General features: G+C 44.5%; 1 protein-coding gene across 2 annotated transcripts in view; it reads right to left on the bottom strand.

The window, feature by feature from the left end:
- The window catches only part of ME3 (malic enzyme 3), a 199,198-nt gene that overhangs the window by 25,460 nt on the left and 152,904 nt on the right, over nt 1-20,834 (bottom strand). For both annotated transcript variants that reach the window (XM_030558922.1, XM_030558913.1), the window contains exon 7: nt 1,226-1,335. In XM_030558922.1, coding sequence (XP_030414782.1) covers nt 1,226-1,335 — 110 coding nt within the window. The remainder of the gene's footprint in view (nt 1-1,225; nt 1,336-20,834) is intronic.

Here is a 20,834-nt window from a genome sequence, read left to right on the forward strand (position 1 = left end):
AAATCTCAAAAAAGCCTGCCCAACCCTCTCTAGCCCCCTCACCAAAACTCTTGTCTGGGCCACAATTTTCTCCTTCGTACTTTGTCTAGATACTTATCACCACAGCATCTGAGCCCCTCTCCTCTGGCTTATTGAGCTCTCCCCCATCTCACCCCTCTTCAATCCATTCCTCCTGTGCTCCAGCCAAGCCCAGTCCTTCTAATCTCTACTAGCTCCACACTTCCCCTCCCCGCATATCAAATTTAAGCTTTGTCCTGGCTCTCAAGGGCTTGCAAAATTGGCTCCTGCTTCCTGGTCTGCTCTCGCCTACTTCCTCTGTCCTCTTCACTCCACCCAAGTTCTAAGGATCTACTATCCCCTTCTGTGTTCTTCTCCTATTCTTTGTCTCTTGGACTTCTTCCCCATTACTCCACGTCTCCCTTTCCCAGTCTGACATGTCTCCACAAAATCCCTCCTCAGAACATGGTTCTTCCAGGATGACTGCTCATCCTACCTCTCTCTCCCATACACCTTCATTCCCCAAAGTCCCTCTGGGGGCCTGATTGCTCTTGGACCTTCATCGCTGTGAAGGCCTGTTAGACAGCACTGCAGGATGCTGCTGGAAGGAGTGTGTACATAGATACCTCTGGGAAGCACCTTGTGTAGGGACAGACCTTGTGTGAAACTGGTACTGGCACAACATTTCCTTTCAATCTTTTTCAGACAAAGATTAGGACAAGTCCCATTGTTTGTAAATAGCTGATTAAGATCAACCCTCTGAAACTCCTGCATGTGCCAGTCAGGACTAGAAAAGGAAGAAAAAGGCGAGGAGACAAGAAAGAGAGGAAAAGGGCGGCCAGTTTCTAATGTGATAGGAAGATCCTGCTCTTAACTTGAACAATACTCCCTTCCACGTGTTGAGGGAAACCGGGGGGCACTGTGGGCTCTGGGACTGAGATGGGACTGGGGTTCTAATCCTGGCTTTGTTATTCTCTCTGTTCCGTGGTTTTGTAAGAGTCACATTAATCTCTCTGGGGAAAATTCTGCTCTTAGTTTCCTTAGTGAACATCCACAGTTGCTCCATTTAACACTTTTCAAAATACATTACTGTGCTTTTGTTTACATTGTTATTGCTTGTGTGCAAGCGCTATCAGGCTCAGCAGAAATTTGAGCTCAGTATATTTAATGGCCTTGTGAACTCAGTTGCATTTCCCTGTGAATCAGTCAGGATTGCATTGGCACTTACCCTGAATGTCATCGTTGAAGGTACAGTATCTGTTGCGGTATTTGTTGAGAAGATGGAAAGCGTTGGCATTGGCAAAATCTTCAAACTGGATCAAGCAATTCATGCCATACCTGTAGTTTAAAGGACAATTAGAAGTGGATAAAAACCTCCACAACACAGGAAGAGAAGCAAATATCTGCTAAAATTTTTTTATTAAGACAACATGGCTGTATGTATAGAAAATATATATAGAAAAAAGACTAGTGGAGATAACCATCCAAGGAAGTGGTATATTGAGAGTGCCTATGTTGGACATCAAAATCATCCACTCTAATCAGAGGGCTTGTCTCCACTTACTGGGGGATCAGCGAGAGGCAATCGATCCATCAAGGGTCAATTTAGAGGGTCTAGTGAAGACCCACTAAATCGACCGTTGATCGCTCTCCCGTCAACTCCAGTACTCCAACAGAACAAGAAGCATAAGGTAAGTCACCACAATAGCATGACGAAAGTAGACACCACAATAAGTCGACCTAAGGTATGTCAATTCCAGCTACATTATTCACTTAGCCCCATAGTGCAGACCTGCCCAGAGACTTTGCTGCCACTCTAGGGAAATATATTTTAATTTGCACAGCATCAAGACCTCCCATCTGAGTATCTCAATGTGCTACAGAAATGACAATGAGTTAAGTCTCATAACATCACACCTGGAGATAAAGAAGTTTTCAAGAGGAGGAAACTGAGGCACAGAAAAATTAGGTGACTTCCCAAGGTCACATAGGGAGTCAGTGCAGAAATTGGACTCTGACTTGCTGACTCCTTGCCTGTGTTTTAAGCATGAGATTATCATAGACTCACAGACTCACAGGTCAGAAGGGACCAATATGATCATCTAGTCTGACCTCCTGCACAAGGCAGGCCACAGAACCCTACCCATCCACTTTTATAACAACCCCTAACCCAGGACTGAGTTATTGAAATCCTCAAAATTGGTTTGAAAACCTCGAGCTGCAGAGAATCTACCAGCAAGCGACCCATGCCCCACGCTGCAGGGGAAGGCGAAAAACCTCCAGGGCCCCTGCCAATCCGCCCTGGAGGAAAATTCCTTCCCGACCCCAAATATGGCGATCAGCTAAACCCTGAGCATGTGGGCAAGACTCACCAGCCAGCACCCAAGAAGGAATTCTCTGCAGTAACTCAGTTCCCATCCCATCCAACATCTCCCCGCAGACCACTGAGCAGACCTATCTGGTGATAATCCAAGATCAATTGCCCAAATTAAACTATCCTATCATAACATCCCCTCCATATACTTATCAAGCTTAGTCTTAAAGCCAGAAAAGTCTTTTGCCCCCACTACTTCCCTCGGAAGGCTGTTCCAGAACTTCACTCCCCTAATGGTTAGAAACCTTCGTCTAATTTCAAGTCTAAACTTCCTTATATCCAGTTTGTACCCATTCGTCCTCGTGCCTACATTAGTACTAAACTTAAATAATTCCTCTCCCTCCCTAACGTTAACCCCCCTGATATATTTATATAGAACAAGCATATCCCCCCGCAGCCTTCTTTTGGCCAGGCTAAACAAGCCAAGCTCTTTGAGTCTCCTTTCATAAGGCAGGTTTTCCATTCCTCGGATCATCCTAGTAGCCTGTCTCTGGACCTGTTCCAGTTTGAATTCATCCTTCTTGAACATGGGATACCAGAACTGCACACAATATTCCAGATGGGATCTCACCAGCGCCTTATATAACGGTACTAACACCTCCTTATCCTTGCTGGAAATACCTCGCCTGATGCATCCTAAAATCGCATTTGCTTTTTTTAACAGCCGTATCACATTGGCGGCTCATAGTCATCCTGCTATCAACCAATACCCCTGCTATCAACCAATACCCCTTCCCATTTGTACTGATTATACAGAAGGAATTATGGCTAAGGCAGAGGAAGCAGGACATCTTAGTTCTATTACCTGGTCTGCCACTGATTTGTCGCATAATCTAGGGCAAATCACTTAACCCCTCCTTGCCTCAGTTTCCCCCTGGGGACAACAATACTTTCCTACCGAGGGTATTCTGAGTATCAGTGCATTCATGTTTGTGAATCTGTGCAAGCTTCCCAGAGGGAAGGCACTACAGAAGGACTAAATAGCAGTATTACAAAGTCCCATCCATAAGGGACATTGAATATATATTTGGGATAATGTTAAATACTGAACTGACCAATTTTAAAAGGTAAGGAAATCAACTTTTGCCCTTAATTCAGTTTATTTCTTTAGGAAGACAGTACCCTGCCTACAAAAGAAATATCAGTTAAAAAAACACCATCAAGAGTCCACTTGAAATCTAAGCGCTTGAAAGAAATGAGTTCAAAGCTGTTTGCATCACTGTACCAGCCTCTGATCCCCTACCATTGTGTGATTTGACTACTACATTCTCTTACATTAAAAAATGTTCCTCTCTCCCATGTTGCACTGAGGAAAATTGAAACACAAACATGTTATACAAAAATCACAAAGTAAACATATTAGAGGAAAATACTTCTTTTCCCCTAATCTCTTTCTGTTACAGTCACCCTAGTTGTTACTTGTAGATAAATGTTTTCCAGACGGCAGTATGATTTCAGGTTTATTCATCTCTTTAAACTTTCAACAGTCATCTGACTCCTGTCTTTACTGCTAAACTAGTAAAATAAAAGAGAATGTGAATAGGTGTGTCTCTCAAATAACCATCATCTGACAACGTGAGGAGCATGAGGAATGAGCAATGCAACGATCAGCAACCTCAGTGCTGTAGTTATGTCAAAGGAGGTTAAATGGCTGTTGTGGAATTACAAAAATGACCCTCTCTGGGACCTTAAGCAATGCAAAAGCAGCACTTCCATTCATACCTCCCAGCCAGTCTCTCCCTTTTGCCATTGCCATTCAACATGAAAAAGTGGGACACCAATGCTTTAAACCAGAAAGTGATACCAAGCAAATCATGCTTTGTTTAAAAGCCAAGATTACAGCCATCAAAAGCTCCATTCACAACTCTCTGAGTGGATAGGCTCAGGCGCCCTCAGAGTGTCCCAGATTTTTTTTGTGCTACTTTCAATTTCTACCATGTCTGTCAGCAAGGAGACAATGACAAGCACATTTATTGTCCCTATTTACCACTCCATCATGAGAAATTTAATCAGGCTGGTCAGACATGGTTTATAAACCATCTGGCCTCTCTAAGAGCCAGCCTATTAACTTTCTCTCTCTCCCCGCTTCTCCTGTCCCTCAAGAGATATAGGGTAACATTTGTCAAAAAGTGCATAAGTGACTAGGCACCTGCATCCCATTTCTAAAGTGACTTAGGCACTTAGAAACCTAAGGCACAGTAACTTTCAATGAGACTTAGGCTCCTAAGCATCTCCATTTTCTTTGAAAAATTCACTTGTAGTCAGTCCCCTTTTCAGTCCAATACACAGAACTGAACTATAAAAAGCATTGCCCTGTTCTCCATGTCAGTGTTTTTTTCACACCCCTGAGTGACAAAAATTATATCACAAAAGCAGTAGTGTAGACAAGCCCTTAGTGCATGGCAAGGTGGGGTGTAAATCTACAGTGCTCCTAGCTTCTGGGCACTAACTGGCTGTATGGACCCTGCTACCAGGCACTAAAAGGTCTCTAATGTGCTTTGAGGTACTGCTTGTGGTGTATTGAAAACTGAAAAATCACAAGCTACCACTTTATACAGTGGAGTCGCATCATAGGCACATTTAGCTTATGTGATTTTAACTATACACACTCGGCAAAACAGACAAACAAACAAAAAGAAAAATAACAATTTAAATACTGTACCTGTAGTGCGGGCAATTCCGCCCGCCATTCCACTGAATGAGCATTTGACTATATGTGATTTTCGCCTTATGCACTGACTTCAGAACCTAACCCCCGTGTAGGATGCGACTCCCCTGTACCCTGGTCCTGCTTGCAGGCTAGAGGGCTCTGTAGGGCAGAATCAGGTTGTAGGCAGCCAGCTATGTGAGTTGTGCCACTCTATTTTAGGGAGCAGCCTGCTTTGTTTCTCTCTGTTTTGGGGTTCTTGTGTTTTCTGCATTCTAAGCAACAAAGAACTGTTATGTTGCAATCTTTGAGCATCAGCATTTTTAATGTTTTTATCTAATATCTCTGGATGTTGCTGAAACATAACACTGCTAGTACATCAAAGCACACTAGAGTACTTTTAAGTATCAGAGGGGTAGCGTGTTAGTCTGGATCTGTAGAAAGCGACAAAGAGTCCTGTGACACCTTATAGACTAACAGACATATTGGAGCATAAGCTTTCGTGGGTGAATACCCACTTTGTCAGACACATGTAGTGGAAATTTCCAGAGGCAAGTATAAATATGCAGGCAAGAATCAGTCTAGAGATAAGGTTAATTCAATCAGGGAGGATGAGGCCCTCTTCTAGCAGTTGAGTTGTGAGCACCGAGGGAGGAGAAACTGCTTTTGTAGTTGGCTAGCCATTCACAGTCTTTGTTTAACTTACGTGATTTTAACTATACCCCTCGGACAGAGACCAACACCTACAAGAGCTTCACCAAGCATTCTCAAAACTACGATACCCGCACGAGGAAATAAGGAAACAAATCAACAGAGCCAGATGTGTACCCAGAAGCCTCCTGCTGCAAGACAAGCCCAAGAAAGAAACCAACAGAACTCCACTAGCCATCACCTACAGTCCTCAGCTAAAACCTCTCCAACACATCAGTGATCTACAACCCATCCTGGACAATGATCCCTCGCTTTCACAGGCCTTGGGAGGCAGGCCAGTTCTTGCCCACTGACAACCCGCCAACCTTAAGCATATTCTCACCAGCAAAACTAAACGCTGCACCATAGTAACTCTAACTCAAGAACGAATCCATGCAACCTCGATGCCAACTCTGCCCACAGTAGCAGGGTCCACGCAGCCATTAGTGTGCAGCAAGCTAGTGCACTGTACAGTCACACCTTGGTTTGCCATGCACTAAGGCTCTGTGTAAACAATCCCTAAGTCACTAGCGTTAGGGAGAGCAACAAAGCAACTCCACATTACAGATACCTGGTCCCGTGTAATAGTTGTAGTTGGAGACCGTATATCAGGACTGGGTCCTAGTCCTATCATTTACACTGACTCATTGTGTGACCTTGGCTAAGTCACCCAGACCAACATTTTCTTACATGGTTGGCTATACCTAGGCACCTGTTTATTTAGGTAAAGACTTTTCCCTGGTGCTTGGCACTGTAGTATCTGAGTGCCTCACAGAGAGCAGCAGATTTCTCTTCACAAGGGAGGGAAGCATTATTATCCTCCTTTTACAGATAAGCAATTGAGCACAGAGCAATTAAGTGAGTTGTGTCAGGTCACACAGGAAGCCAGCCAACTGCCTTAGCCACAAGACCATCCTTCCTTTTGCAAAAATCTGTTTTATTAGTTCTAGTGGCCATAATGGGCTAGGAGCTTTCTAAACAGAAGGGAAGGTCCCAGTCCCTGCCTTGTGGAGCTCACAATCTAATGAGAGACAGACATTTTCAGAGGTGCTGGACACCCACAGCTCCCAGGGACTACAGCTGGGGTTGGGGTGCTAAGCACTTCTGAAAATCAGACCCAGGATGCCTCAGATCAGTTCTCCCAAAACGGAAGCAACCAAACGTAGGGGCTGCTTTGGAAAGAATTGTCCTTACTTTCTAGAGCAGGGGTGGGGAACCTATGGCCCGTGAGCTGGATCCAGCTCCTTGCTCATTTTCATCTGGCCAGCAGGCCAATGTTCAACTCACCTGCTGGGGGGCAAAGGGGCTGAGACTCAGGGCTTTCCCCCACCATGGCAGGGCGAGCTGGTGGTCATGGAGGGGCTCTGAGTTTTGACGCCCCCCTGTGGGTTTGGAGCTGCGAGCACCGGCTTGCCCCACCACGCGGGGAAGCCCTGAGTTTCGGCGCCCTCCATGGGGCTGGAGCCATGAGCGCTGGCTTGCCCCACTGCAGGGGGAAGCCCCAAGCCTCCGCACACCCGGGTAGGTGAGTTGAACATGTGGGGCCCGCCACTGAGTTTTTTGGTGGGTCAGTGGCCCCTTACACAAAAAAGGTTCCCCACCCCTGGTCTAGAGATCTGTTCCGCTGGTGAACAATCAGTTGCCCTCCTTCAGTTATTTTGGCTCATATGTCACTTTCCTACCTCTACTTTGCCAACTCCTGGAATGGATATACTGCATCAGCCAGAAGAACATCAACTCTTTTTGTATTCTACTAGCATAATGGGACAAACCAGAACAACAATGGGGAAATACACGGTGTAAACACAGATTGAAGCACACATAAGGAAAGATGTGACACCTATTTCTAACAGGACACATTCTTTTCCTTGCCCTATAAGGTTTCAAAGGGTCTGAGACTGAAATACATTGTTAATCTTTTTAATTCCCTTCCTAGAGGACACCAACCTGCTGCCAATTATTTGTGAGTTGCACAGTATATTTTGGGGATGAAGCAGTTACAAGCTCCATGCACTTTTAATCTTTTCACATCAATCCTGGATGCTACGGAGGAAACACCCAATATCATAATTCTTCCAAAACACTGACCAGTGCCCCTCTCCCCTAAATGTGAAGCTTCCCAAATTTCTCTCCTCTACTAAAGCTTGGCAGCTAAAAGGGGTAGTCTGGGTTCCCATGGAATATGTTCAAGGAATGAATAACATAGCAAGTATCTGGCAAATATAATTCTTTTATCGATTATCTGCCAAGTGAGTGGTTTTGCACGTGCAAGGGAAAAAGTCATGATCAGCAAAATGCCACAACACGGTAACGTGCTGACATTTGCCAGAGCTGAAGAAAAATACCACAATTGGACTGTGTGGTAGGTCTCCTTTTGGCACAATGCAGTGTCAAATACTACATGAACAATGGGATTAGCAAATCTTTAATTAGGCATGCAATTTTTAGAGCAAAGTATCAGGCAAGCTATTTCCATTAAAACCAGTCTAACCGCTGAATTAACATTAATTGGCTAGGAAAATGGTGTTCTCGCACAGAAATAATTTGTGCAACCAGCACTTCAAACATCACAATGGTGGGAAGGCCTCTATGACTATGGGATCATATTTTCATGAGGATTAAGTACTCCTGAACAATTTCTTTTCTGTGTCAGGCACATAAATCTTTTCCTACCGCACACATTCCTTTCCAATAGCAGGCAGATGTGATGATAAGGGAAATTGTCTATGTACGGCTTATGAATTCTGTTTGAGACTGAGGTGCTGGTTATGAGTATCTGAGCCAGACTGCAGCCTCCATTTTGAATGTATGGTTTGTTTTCCTTCCCTGTTGTCCTTTTACTTCCATGTTGAACTGGAATTCCAAGGAGTAGTAAAACAATAACAAATGGTTGTTAGCGTAAGTGCTCTCCCATTGAAATGGAACCACTTTAGACAGCGGGTTCACTCCTATCCAGAAGGATCAGTCTACCCAGGTGGGTTAGTTACTAAGTAATAGATTAGCTGGTAGAGGATTCTGATCACCTGATGGAGCTGATCAAGGAGTCACTTGACAAAGGTGCTGCTGGGACCCCATTAAAATATATTTCAGGCTGTGATGACTCTTCCCCCATCCCAGGCCACCCTTACTTCTGCATTGCTGCTGGTGGTGGCGCTGCCTTCAGAGCTGGGCACTCGGCCAGCAGCCGCCACTCTTGCAACTCCTTCCACAATAGTCTTGCAACTCTCCTTTGGGTCAAGACTCCCAGTCTCAGAAACATTGGGCTACAGGTTATAAAAGAGAGGGTCTCTTGGCAGTCATTTGAGAGAGAGTGGGATTGATTAGCTGATTGATTTATTCCATATTCTGGAAGAGAAGCCAAGTGCAGAAGGGATGAGGAAGGATCCTAACTTCCTGAGAGGATTCTGGCCTACTCCCAAAGAACTCTCCTGCGTGGTGAGGAAACTGAGGCAAGGAAATGTGTATAGGTGTGTTTATTGCTTTGCATATATCTATATATTTCTTGTGCTACCTGGGTAAAGAGCAATTGGGTTCTAGAATCCTGGGCAAAATCTGTCTGTCAGCTTTCACAGTCACATAACCCTGAAGAGGTAAACTCTAAAGCAGAAGTCTCACACGGTCGGTGGGATTCTGGGGAACATGCAAGAGCTGCTAATGAGGCTTGAGGGAGATGGTACTAGAGTATTGAACTGTGGGTTTCCCACTGCAAAGAGGGGTATTAAGCATGAGGTCTGCTCCTGGGTTGTGTGCCTAGAGGCCCAAACCAGGGACAGTGCCTGAACTCTGCCCAGCTCCAGCAAGCTGACACATGCAATTTAGCAGTTTGGTGTGTGTCCAATGTGGGGGCTTGATCAGATCTCCTTCAATCTATTTTTATCTTTAATAAACATTTCCTGAGGACAGTGCAAAGAGAGTATGATGCTCCATAAATATTTAATTTCTCTCTCTGCCCCTTCAAGTATGGCAGGGCAGTGATGGAACGCTGCATCTTTTTTTCACCAAGATACTTTTTGAAGGTTCAGAATGGAATCAATATTGCCAACCCCAGATGTTAAAAAAATCATGAGTCTGCTCCTCTCCCCCACAAAATCATGAGATTTTAAAAATATTTTCCTTTGCTTTGCCTTCTGGTTTGTGAGATTTCAGGCACCCTCAGGTCACATTTTCAGGGCTTTTTCTCTGTAACCATGTGGGCTAGAAACTCAAGAACAATTATAATATCTGAGATTCTCACATACTCACAGGATTCCAAGAACTGGGGCTTTACATAAAACATCCAATATTACATGATTGCAATAAAATTGCAATAGTTGGCACCATTGGAATGATTTTCAAGGACAGGTACTATCTATGCTGAGACTTTCAGAGGATTTTAAGGGATTTAGGTATTCAAATCCCACTGAAATTAAATGAGAGTTAGACACCTAATTTACTGGGGCTGCTTTGAAAATCTCACCATTAATGTTTACTGCTCCTTCCTAGCGATACATTTGTGGTTTTGTTTAATCAGGTCCATCCCAAGCCTGGACACAATTCTGAGGATGTTTTCAACACAAATTAGTTTATTTGTGTTTGTCAGAATTTCTGAGGAAAACATCTCCATTGCTTGACCCGCTCTATTCTGCTGACCTTGTGAGAGCTGCTGTGATCTCACATGCCACAGATGAGATATGGCTGCAAGCATCCATGACATGCTTTATTATTTGCAGGTGCAAGATGCCTCTAAGAAAAACAGCTGCCATATGAGCAGTGTAAGGATTTTGAGGATCTGCTCTATTATATTTCAGCACTCTTAAGTTTATGACAACAATCAAGAACAGCAGGGAGCAAGCACCTGCAGCAGCTTCTAGTTAGAAAAGAGTCCTCAGGTCGGTCCAGCTGGCATGTTACCAGCTTACATATGGCCATTCCGGACGCTCACCTCCCCAGTTATGGCTCCCAGTCTGTGGAAAGGTTGGGAACCAGCAACACAGAGTCACATTAGGCCTGAGTGTTTTCCAGCAGGGAAAAGGCAAGGTGAGTTAGGACAGGCTCCTTCCAGGAATCTCTCCCTACCTACTCTTCTCTGGCATGCTCTGCCAGATCATGCTCTTCTGAAGTCCATCTGAAACCCTAGGAAAATGTTCAGTGCCTGAGGAGTTAACCACCCAGAGTTTAACTACCTTTATTGTAAGGCAAAGCTGTAGTATATAGTATGTGGGATTTTGGTTTAACCTGGCTGGGAAAGCTTGAACAGATGGATGCCAACATCCAAATTGCCTACCTCCATCCAAAGGATATGCTCGGCAGATTATTTCCCTCCCCCCCCTCCAGTAAAATGCAGCTTTATTGCTTGACCTTCTAGTTTTGGACTCCAATATATTCCCGTTCCTCCCGGGCACAGTGCAGTGTGTATTTATTGGAACTATCTGCTCTTGTAACTCTCTTTATGTAAAGGTGCCTTTCCAGTTTGCATGAGTAATTTTCATCTTTGCTGGCTGTTAAAAGTTAAATTTTGGGAGACTGTTTTTGCATTTCTCAGCCCTCCTTCCAAAGAGCAGAAGACAGACTTAAAGGAATTCAGACACTTTAGGACAGAAATGTACGTATAAGTAACAAAAAAAACAAAAAAAGAAAAAAGGGGGGGTTATAAACACTAATATTAAACAAAATTTTCATTTAAAAATATTTTTTAAAATGGGCTGTTTTGAAGTTGCAGCTGGAACACTGGTTTAGTGCATGAGAACTGAGCAATTATACTGATTGCAAATCGATGAGGCTAGTTTCAGGTGCACATTTTTAAAGTCCATGCTAAGGGCTCTGTATGAACTTTTGCACATGTGCAAAACATCTAGGCTGTGTGGGTGGGCAAAGTTCTGTGAATTCCCCACTTGAGTACAAATCAGATGCAGAAAATAAGTGTCTGAGCATTTCTGAACATTGGTTTTAGGTCTTCACCTAGCTACAAGAAACACCTGTACAGACCAGAGCTGTACAGACCACTGGGCAAGTCTGATTAAGTGCTGGCAATCCCAAAGCACGGTCATGTAAGAAATCGGGAGGTAGAAGTGAGCTGTGCACTCATCGAATGAGCCCAAGCCTGTCTATTTCCAGAGCGTGCTGCAAACCCCAGTTGTTTGAAGAAGCCTTCTCACCACAGCAGGAGCCCACGGACTACGGGAATGGCATGTGGCTTAAAACAATTCCAAATTTAAGCAGCAAACTCATAGATGGCAGGAGCAGAGGCTACTAAGGACTAAATCCTAATGAATTCTTAATTCTGTGCTCACCAGCTAGAGATTTTGGGGAGAAGCACTCTACAAACTTTGCCATCAGTAAGACTAAAGCCTAAAGCAGATCATACATGCCAAGTCCCCTGCTATCCATCCATTCATCCCTTGAATACTTATACAGACCTCATTGCAAACACCGAAGAGAATGAGGTCTTTCTCTCTCCCCCCCCAGTGCCATCAAGAAGCAGGCTTATTATTTGTTTTTGTTTTTTATGAATCAGTGAGATTGAGAGAGCTAAAGCCTGGGCAAAGAGGCAGGTTTTGTATTTGGCTGCAAGTGTGGCAAGGTCCAGTGGTGACTCTTATCTGTTCTGGCACCGAGTTCCATGTTCCTAGTCCAGCTCCTGTCTCCCGTGGTCACAAGCCTCCTCCTATTGGTTGAGTGAACCATTGTTCTGGTGGAATGCAGCTGTTGTAGGAGGTCCTGCTTGCAGCAGATGAGACTGTCTCTCCGGTAACCAAGACTGATACCATGCCCATCTATGTTAGGTTAGTATATACCATATTATACAAATGCCTGGCAGTTATAAGAGCTGAATGGGGCTATGTTTTTCCCAGAGTTCTGTTCACTCATGCTAAGCTACATCCCACAATCCCTTGCAATAGTGCAGTTCAGCATATGGCATAAGCAGATAGGAAACATGTAAAAATCAAGATCCATTCTACGTTCTACGTCTTAGTACAAGTTAGGGAGGTACTTTCATGGACTAGTGCCTGAAATGTTAGTATCCAAAACAATGACAAGGAAGGGAGCACACCTTTTGTGTAAGGTGAATTTAACAACACTGTTCGAGATTGTATTGTACTGATCCTTTCTTCCCATACTATGCAACTATTGACTTTGAGCAATAAACCTGACTGATATGGGTTATTTGGTCTCTCGAATATATTTCATAATTAACCAAAGTGTAGTCAAGCAAGTGACTATACAATTTACCAACAGGAGTATCAGGACCGTGACCTTGATCTCGACTCTGTTTTCAATGCGGATCCAGAGCAGAATGGTATATCAGGATGGTAGGTTCCTGGTGATTGTATTGGAAAGTGCTGCACCTTTCTGAACAAGCTGTAGCTTCCTGAGATCATGGGGTTCTCTTGCTACTTTTCCTAGACAAAGAGGATTGCAATAGTCCAGCCTAGAGGTTACAAACGTGTGGATCACTATGGCCAGGTCTGCAAGCAACCGGATTGGATCAAAACTTCTAGCATGTTTTTTTCCATCTTAACTAACTGGGTGTTCACGCACAGAATCTAAGAGGACCTCACACTAGTCCACAGAATTACATGATGGTGGCTTCAGAGGAGATTATGTAAGAACCTCCAGCCTGAAAGAAAATGTGCCAAAATGATAGGTGTCAAGAGGGTGAAGTGCTGGGAGGATAATGTGTGTGTTTGGGGATGTGTGGGTGTTGGTTCACTTCTTGTGGGAATCACGGAAGAAGCAAATCTCTAAAAGGGATCTGAATGCAGAGAATGCGTTTGCTTGGTTCTGTCGCTATTGCATTGCTGAGCTCGATTCATCCATCCATTTCTATCCTCCATCACTCCTCAAAGCTCTGAAGCTGGTGTTCAGTGAGGCTGTGTTTTTCTGCCATTGCTCCAAAAATGGCACTGAGACCTAGGAACAGGATGCTTTTTAACCTATTCAATCTGTCTGGTTTTAGATAGGTCACAATTAAAGCTAGATAATATTACCACTCACGCATCTGCATTTGACCAAAGGACCATAGACTCTCAGCACCATTCCTGGAGTTTGTCTGCCATTTCTACAATAGAAAGCACAAGTCTGCAAGCGACTAACCTAATTGTTGTTACCCTTGTCCTTCCTCACTCCTTACTCTTACACATAGCATCATGTGTAAAATTAAATTGCAAGCCCTTTGAGGTAGGGACTGTGTCATGGTCTTTACTGGCCCTACATAAATAACTAACTATGGTCCAAGTTCTGGTTCCATTACTCACTTTAGGCAGTATATCTTCTTTCGCAATTATCCCCACTGAAATAATAGGTTTTGAGGGCAGAAGGGACCATTATGATCATCTAATCTGACCTCTTGCATGACACTGGCCAAAGAAGCTCAGCTAGTAATTTCTGCATCCATGGACATGTTGAGTGAGCTGCTGTTCAGCATGAGGAAGGGTATAAGGATCTGGCTCCTGTTCCATAGTTTCATGTTTTTCTAAGCAAAGGCAACAGTGCAAGTCTGTTTTAACAATTAACCCCCCAACAACTTTAGGAAGTTGTTCTGCTTCTCAAGAGAGAGATATCAGGTGGGCCTCTGTAAGGATTCGTGTTTCATCTCTTGTGTTATTTTCCACCATTGTGATCAACAAAGCTGCACTGATGCTTTGGACAAAGCTAACAAGAAGGCTGCAGAAACAAGATCTTTATGGATGCACGTCTCTCTTGGAATGTACTACAAGACGTGTGAATCCCTGAAGCAGCAGGCAGATGTTTTGCTGATGAAGTTGCTTTCAGTTCCTCCAGTAGACAACTTTCTTTGTAATTTCCTAAACAATTTGACCATGCAACCTGGTTCTTTTATCCACATGTGCACGTATCTCATCAACTTCTTCCAGCCTCATTATAGGTCATGAGATCATGGGGCAAAAATTCCATGAGGCAATGCTCTGAAAAGCACCTGACTGGATAATGTAAGTCAAACTTTGAAGGACCGAGTCCATGGCTCTTGTGTGATGCATTTGATGCTCAAGGTTGACAAGGGTCATTTCTATTCACTGTGAGCAGAAAAGCATAAACTATTTCCCCAGAGGCAGGAAAAAAATGTTACTCAAGTTCCTTGGTAGCAAGATTCCTACAGAGGTAGTTTCCAATTCCTCCTTGAATATAACACTTCATGAAAGCTCTGCAAGCCCATTATGGAAGGAGAACTGCTTACACATTGAAGTCCCCACCTTTGGCCTTATATAAAGCCAGGCAAAAGAGAGGTCTTTTCTCCCTTGCCCTTGACATTCCCTCATCATATACGTGCCAGTTTCATAATGGGATGGCCACATCTCAACCAACAGCCTGTCTGTGCCTGACAAGCGAGTCGGCATGTATGCTGAAATCCCAAAAGATTCCTGGGCTGCAGGCACTTGGCTATAATTTGGCCACTGAGAAGAGATGAACAGGAGTTCCCCACTCAAAGCTGCAACTCCGCACTTTGCCGGTACCAGATCAACAAAAATCCACTGCAGAAGATAAAGGCAGCACCCGAGAGTCTTCATCTCCCTTGCTTATGAAGGGAGCCACCCACCAGGCTCTGGCGCATTGTGGTGGCCTGCCAGGCTATCTCACAGGAATGACAGAAGGTGCTGTGGGTAGAGAAGGGCTGGGTCCAGCTGGTATGTTCTAAGAGAGAAAAAGGCAAGTCACTTCCCCCCCGGTACCCTGGCCAAGTCCGGGATTCCTGCTCAGGGGAGTCCAGCTGAAGAGTTGTCCATCCCCTGAGGCAAGAGTACAGAGATCAGAAAAAAAGACCTTGTGCAAGCTGGAAACAGAGCAGCAGCCAGAAGCTCCAAAAGAGCAGGCACCAGCAGAATGGATCAGGTAGAGAGTTTGCGGGGATGGGGAAAAAGATTTCATGCCCAGGCCTTTTACAAGGGTTCACAGTCTAGGCCAAGCTTTGCTGTTGTGGATCCACTAGCTCCCTCCCCACCTGCAACTGGACCAGTAGCCCTTTGGCTGGTAGTTCAAGGGCAGCTGGAGCTCTTGCCTGAGCAGGGCCACACACTAGGATTTGGCTAAGGCATACAAGGGTACAGCTACATTGCAATTAAATGCCTGTGGCTGCCCTGTGCCAGCTGACTCGGGCTTGCAGGGCTCAGCCTGCAGGGATGTTTAATTGCGGTGAAGGTGTTTGGGCTCGGGCCAGTGCCTGGACTCTGGGACCCTCCCCCAAGTTTGGTTTTTCCATTGTTCTTATAGCTTTACTTAGGGACAAGTGGAGGAAACCATGTGGGCTGCAGGGAGAGAGCTGACAGCCTGGACAGTACGGGGGACAGGTGATGGTGCTATTATTTATCAAGAGAGGTTGGAATGTTTGTTTGCCCATTTACATCAGACACACATCAGGGTTTAAAGAAAAAAGTCCCTTTAATTTTTATAGCACTGTTTAGCTAAGAGACTTCCCTTAAGAACGGACAGAGTAGAAAACAGCCTGCAATATTAAAATTAAAGCGGGCGCTATGGTTTTTATAGCACAGAAACCCGCACACAAGGCAGAGTTTTACATCACTGCCCTGATGGCATTATTTATCCAGCATCGATAGCCGTGACAAGGGCGTTTACAGACATTTGGTAACAGTGGGCAAATTTGTTCGTACCTGGAAATTTGTCTTCCTCGCCATAGGTCCTGGGTTATGGACTGTTGGGTAGCCACACTCACAGGGACTCCTGGATGCAGCTCTGTGCCTGGAAGTTTTGGTGCCCAACCGCTCCTCCAGAAGAACCCAGGAACTGCATCACGAGCCCAGTAGTCTGCCTCTGTCTGTGAGACGCAGCTCACTGTGCTCTAAATTGCAGTTTGCCTTCACTTTATTCCAGAATATATATTCCATTTTAATACTGAGCAAGAGTCAGACTGGGTCCACGTCAATGTGAATCCAGGGGCTGGGCCCTAGATGCATAAAATCTGCTGAGGGGTAAGATAGGGTTACCAATGAGGGTCTGAAAGGGATAGTGCAGCTAAAATGGGGTACAGCATGTTCTGGGGATTGGGAGTGGCCAGGGGATGCAATAGTGCTAGCACGGAGTCCTGGGCACAAACTAACCCTGCCTCATGGCAGAAAACTCCAAGGGCAGCAAAGCCACCTGCCCTCCCTCCAGACATATCTTTTACCTAGAAAAACTACAGTAAATCAGGTCTAGCTGTAAATGCACAAGCCAGAAAGCCCCAGTGAAGGATAAAACTGTTGCATTCCAAATCAGTCAAGGTCATGTACAAAGTGTGAACGCCCATTACCAGAGGGACAGCATAGCAGCAGTGGTTGAAATTCAGTCCTTAATCAGTAACAGGAAGACATGCTAGCGGAGTCAAGAGTACAGTATCAGTACAGCTCTCCCACACTCAGTTTCGGACCCTGCTCAAAAGCAAGTCACTGTGATCATGTGAGGAGTTCAGCTCTTCCACTTCCTCACGGGGTCACTCAAAGAAGGTCACTGGAAGGACCACAGGGGCATTCTCATTTAGGATTCCATGGCTGATCTGTCTTCTTGTCTATTTTGAGAGCCGTGCTGTAGCTTGGTAGTTTCAAAAGGGCTGCTCTGTGCATATTTAAAGCCACTTCACTCCAATTCAAGGTGGACATAGAGGAAATTCAAGCCCCGAGCTCCACGGAGGTAGAGATGGGAGATATGCAGCTAGCTCTCTGTGAAACCTGCACATCAAAAACTGAAACTAAGCCAATCTGGCCTTGATTTGAGGCGTTATTACTAACCCCAAAATGGGGCTGGATTCACAAAGCAGGATCCATTTATAGCTCTGGCTGAGCATCACGTTGATATTTTCAGGTCAATAAACTATATTAAATGTAAAGGCCAAATAAATAACACAGCGGATACTGTACTAATTATTTAGCAGCATAAAAGCGGCCACTGGATTCCCAGTCTGATGCATTAGAGAGCTGCTGAAACCAGAGGAACTTGTTGCAGAACATATGCCCAGCTTCCTGCAGAGCACTTGGGACCTTGTCTTTAGCTCTGTACGTGGGTAAACTATTGGGCGGAGCTCAGGGGAAAACAAATCTCGTTCAAACCAAACTGAAAAGAACTACTTAGAGCTACTTTCCCTCTCTTTCCGTTCTAATTCCCCAACACTCGGTCTCTGATTGTCTCCTGCACCCTGTCAAATGGAACAGGCTCATAAAAGAGACAGCTTCTGTTTTCACAATTACCTTGGTAATCAGTTGCGATGGGAAAGGAAAAGGGAGAGAAGTTATGACAGCTTAATGAGGCTTCAGTGACAATCTGCTGGAGTGTGGAAGTGCCTCTCCCAGGGTCTATACTTTGTTTGCTCAACATCTGTCAGCAAGGTGAGCGAGCCTGGCTTTCACAAGGGAGGCTGTTCGCTTGGGATGGCCCATCCATCAGCACTTCTGGCCATTTGGAATCACGGTAACACTGTTACTTTACAATGGGACTATGGAAGAGATGATGGGAGGTGGAAGTGGAGTAAGAAAGAAGGAATTCAGGAGAAAGGGAGGAGGAAAAAAATTGACAATCTTTTAAAAACTCCACAGCTCAGTCCCAGATCTTGGTTAGGTTTTTTTTTTAAGGGAGTTTGCCAATAAAGCATCTTATTAATGTATAGACTGAGTCTTATTGCACTGCAAGGGCATCTAACTCTCCACATCACAAAGAAAATATACCCTGGCACATAGGCATCCCGCTCAGGTTTTTAGATTTCAAGCACAGTTTTCTCTGATATGTGGAGATTATGGATATTCCTTCTGATAGGATCCCTGGATGAAGCAAGTGAGTTTTTATTCCAGCCTTGAAAATTTACCAGTCCGGATGCGAAATCTACCCACTCTCCTTTTGCTCCGGCAACTGAAGATAATGTAGTTATGCATATGTCACATGCCCATCACAGAAAACCCCCAACCCCAGTTATCTGCTGTGGGCAAGTAGCATTTTGCAAGGCTGCTTAATCCTAAAATCAATGGCCTGAGCTCAGTTGGCCAAATTCTGGCTTCCACTGGGGATAATGAGAGCTGCAAATACAAGAATTTGTCACTTAATAGGAAGTCCTTTCTTGCTTTCTAGGTGAAACAGTAATGAATGGAGATTTAGACACTGGGAAATTGCAGATCTTTCTTCCAGCTATTTTAAGAAGGGTCTTCATTAATAATTTGGTCTAAAAATGCCCATAGGTCTCATTTTATTGGCAAATACATTAGTGCTAACTGTGGAGCTGCTGCTATACCCATCCATTATTCGGTGGCTATTATGAAGCCTTGAGCCTTTGCCTCTGAGTGGAGATGCCTCCAATCATAGAAATTGGAATAGCTTCTGTTTGATTTTTTTCATACATTAGAACAATGAATCTTCACGCTATTCTCCTTCCTGTGTTCTGACACGTTCCACTTCCTTGACACATGCCGCTAAAGCAGTAGTTACTAGCTGGGACAGGAAGTGCTCCGGGAAATGAGCTGACCACTGATTTACATGAGAATTTAAAGGACCCTCATAAACCAGATTAAACTTTTTACATGACTAGCATGTCTCCATTTTGGCAAATTCAAGAATTGTTCTTGCAAAACCTCTCAGTATGAACCAAATTAACCTGGTTAATTAATCATTAGGGACCAAAAGATCCCCCCAAAATAATCAGACAAGCTCTCCCTTCAGACTGTGGGTTTATTTTCAGATGATTCTCGGATGATTCTGAGAAGTGCTATTCTTATGAATAACAAAAGTCAGAGCCCAGAGTCCGGATTTCAGGGATCAGAGCTTTTCAAATTCAAAGGTCGCTTCACAAATACCACTGAGGTTAGCTACAATATGACAGCACATTCATACCATTTTCTGATTCATCTCATGACCTGGCTGGAAGTTCAGGGTAACTGTTCAGGTGGTAATCCAAGACCAAATGAATGCCTGCTGAATCCATTCAAGCCTGCTGAATCCAGTTCAGCCTAGAGTTACCACCTTTCCCAACACCAGGGTCTTTGCAATAAAGAATAACTATTAAAACGAGCACTAGAAGAAGTAGTAATAATACAATTCTATAGTACCTTGCACCCAGATCTTAAGGCACCGCATGTACATGAATGGATTTGCCCTCCCAATACATCTGCAAAGTAGGTAAACCAATCTGGAGATAACCTCTCTGGGTCTCAGGCTGTCTAAGCGATTTGTCCTGCACCCGCTAGCAGAGTTGAGAACAAAAGCCAAGGCTCTTGACCCAAGCACCTTGCTTCAATCACTAGACCACACTGCCTCGGCAGGTCATTCTGCTGAGTTCCATGGCTGAGTCCCCTCCGCATTCTCCTCTGGGATTAGCCCATCTAACCCTGCCATAGGGAAACAATAGGCAGTCTTTTCCCAACAGCGAGCACACAAGAGGCATGCTTCCCAGGAGCACATTCCAATGAGTCAGGTAGCAGGCCAGGGCTGGCTAGCTGCCTATCTGTTTTGCGCTGTTCCCAAAATACATACTGCAGTGGTGGCAGGGTTCATATCCTGCATGTTCAGCAATCTCTGCCATAGATATCACAAACAAAGCCCAGAGCCAGACTAGTGATGGGAGGGAGCCATTATCTAGGTCCTTATACCACTCTCATGATAGAAACCTAGTGCCTCAAGCTGTTGTCGCAGGACCGTGCTGAGCTCTGAATTCTCTCTCCCTGGTCCTGTTGTGGCCAGAGGAGAAGAGGAAACTTTAGGAGACATCCTTTCTCCACTGTGTTCATTAGAGGCTGGAGTTCAAATAAGAGAGCATGCCAACAAAATACCAACTGCAACAATCAGACTACAATTCCCTTCACCTCTCAATTGCTTTCAGTCTCTTGTGATTCCACAGGTGTGTTTCTCTACTGCCAGAGTCTTCCATTTTAGACAAGACATGAATTCCTAATGTCAACACAAGCCACAAAAGAGCCAACTTTAAAAAAAAAAGATAATCAGGCCTTTGTCCATTATAAGGAACAAAAAAGGTATAAGCTCAAATTTTCCCACTCTCTTTTAAGGTTCTCCTTTAAGCATTTACAGTGCGCCCCTCGCTGAAGTGATAATGTTTATCACTAGATAGAGTATTTTTTATCCACAGATCTCAGGGGCTTATAAAGCCGTGCAATAATTATTAGCCCACGTTGCAGATGGGGAATCTGCAGCCCAGAAGAGGTGAAG

Source organism: Gopherus evgoodei, chromosome 1 (genome assembly GCF_007399415.2).
Source record: "Gopherus evgoodei ecotype Sinaloan lineage chromosome 1, rGopEvg1_v1.p, whole genome shotgun sequence".
Lineage (NCBI taxonomy): Eukaryota > Metazoa > Chordata > Testudines > Testudinidae > Gopherus > Gopherus evgoodei.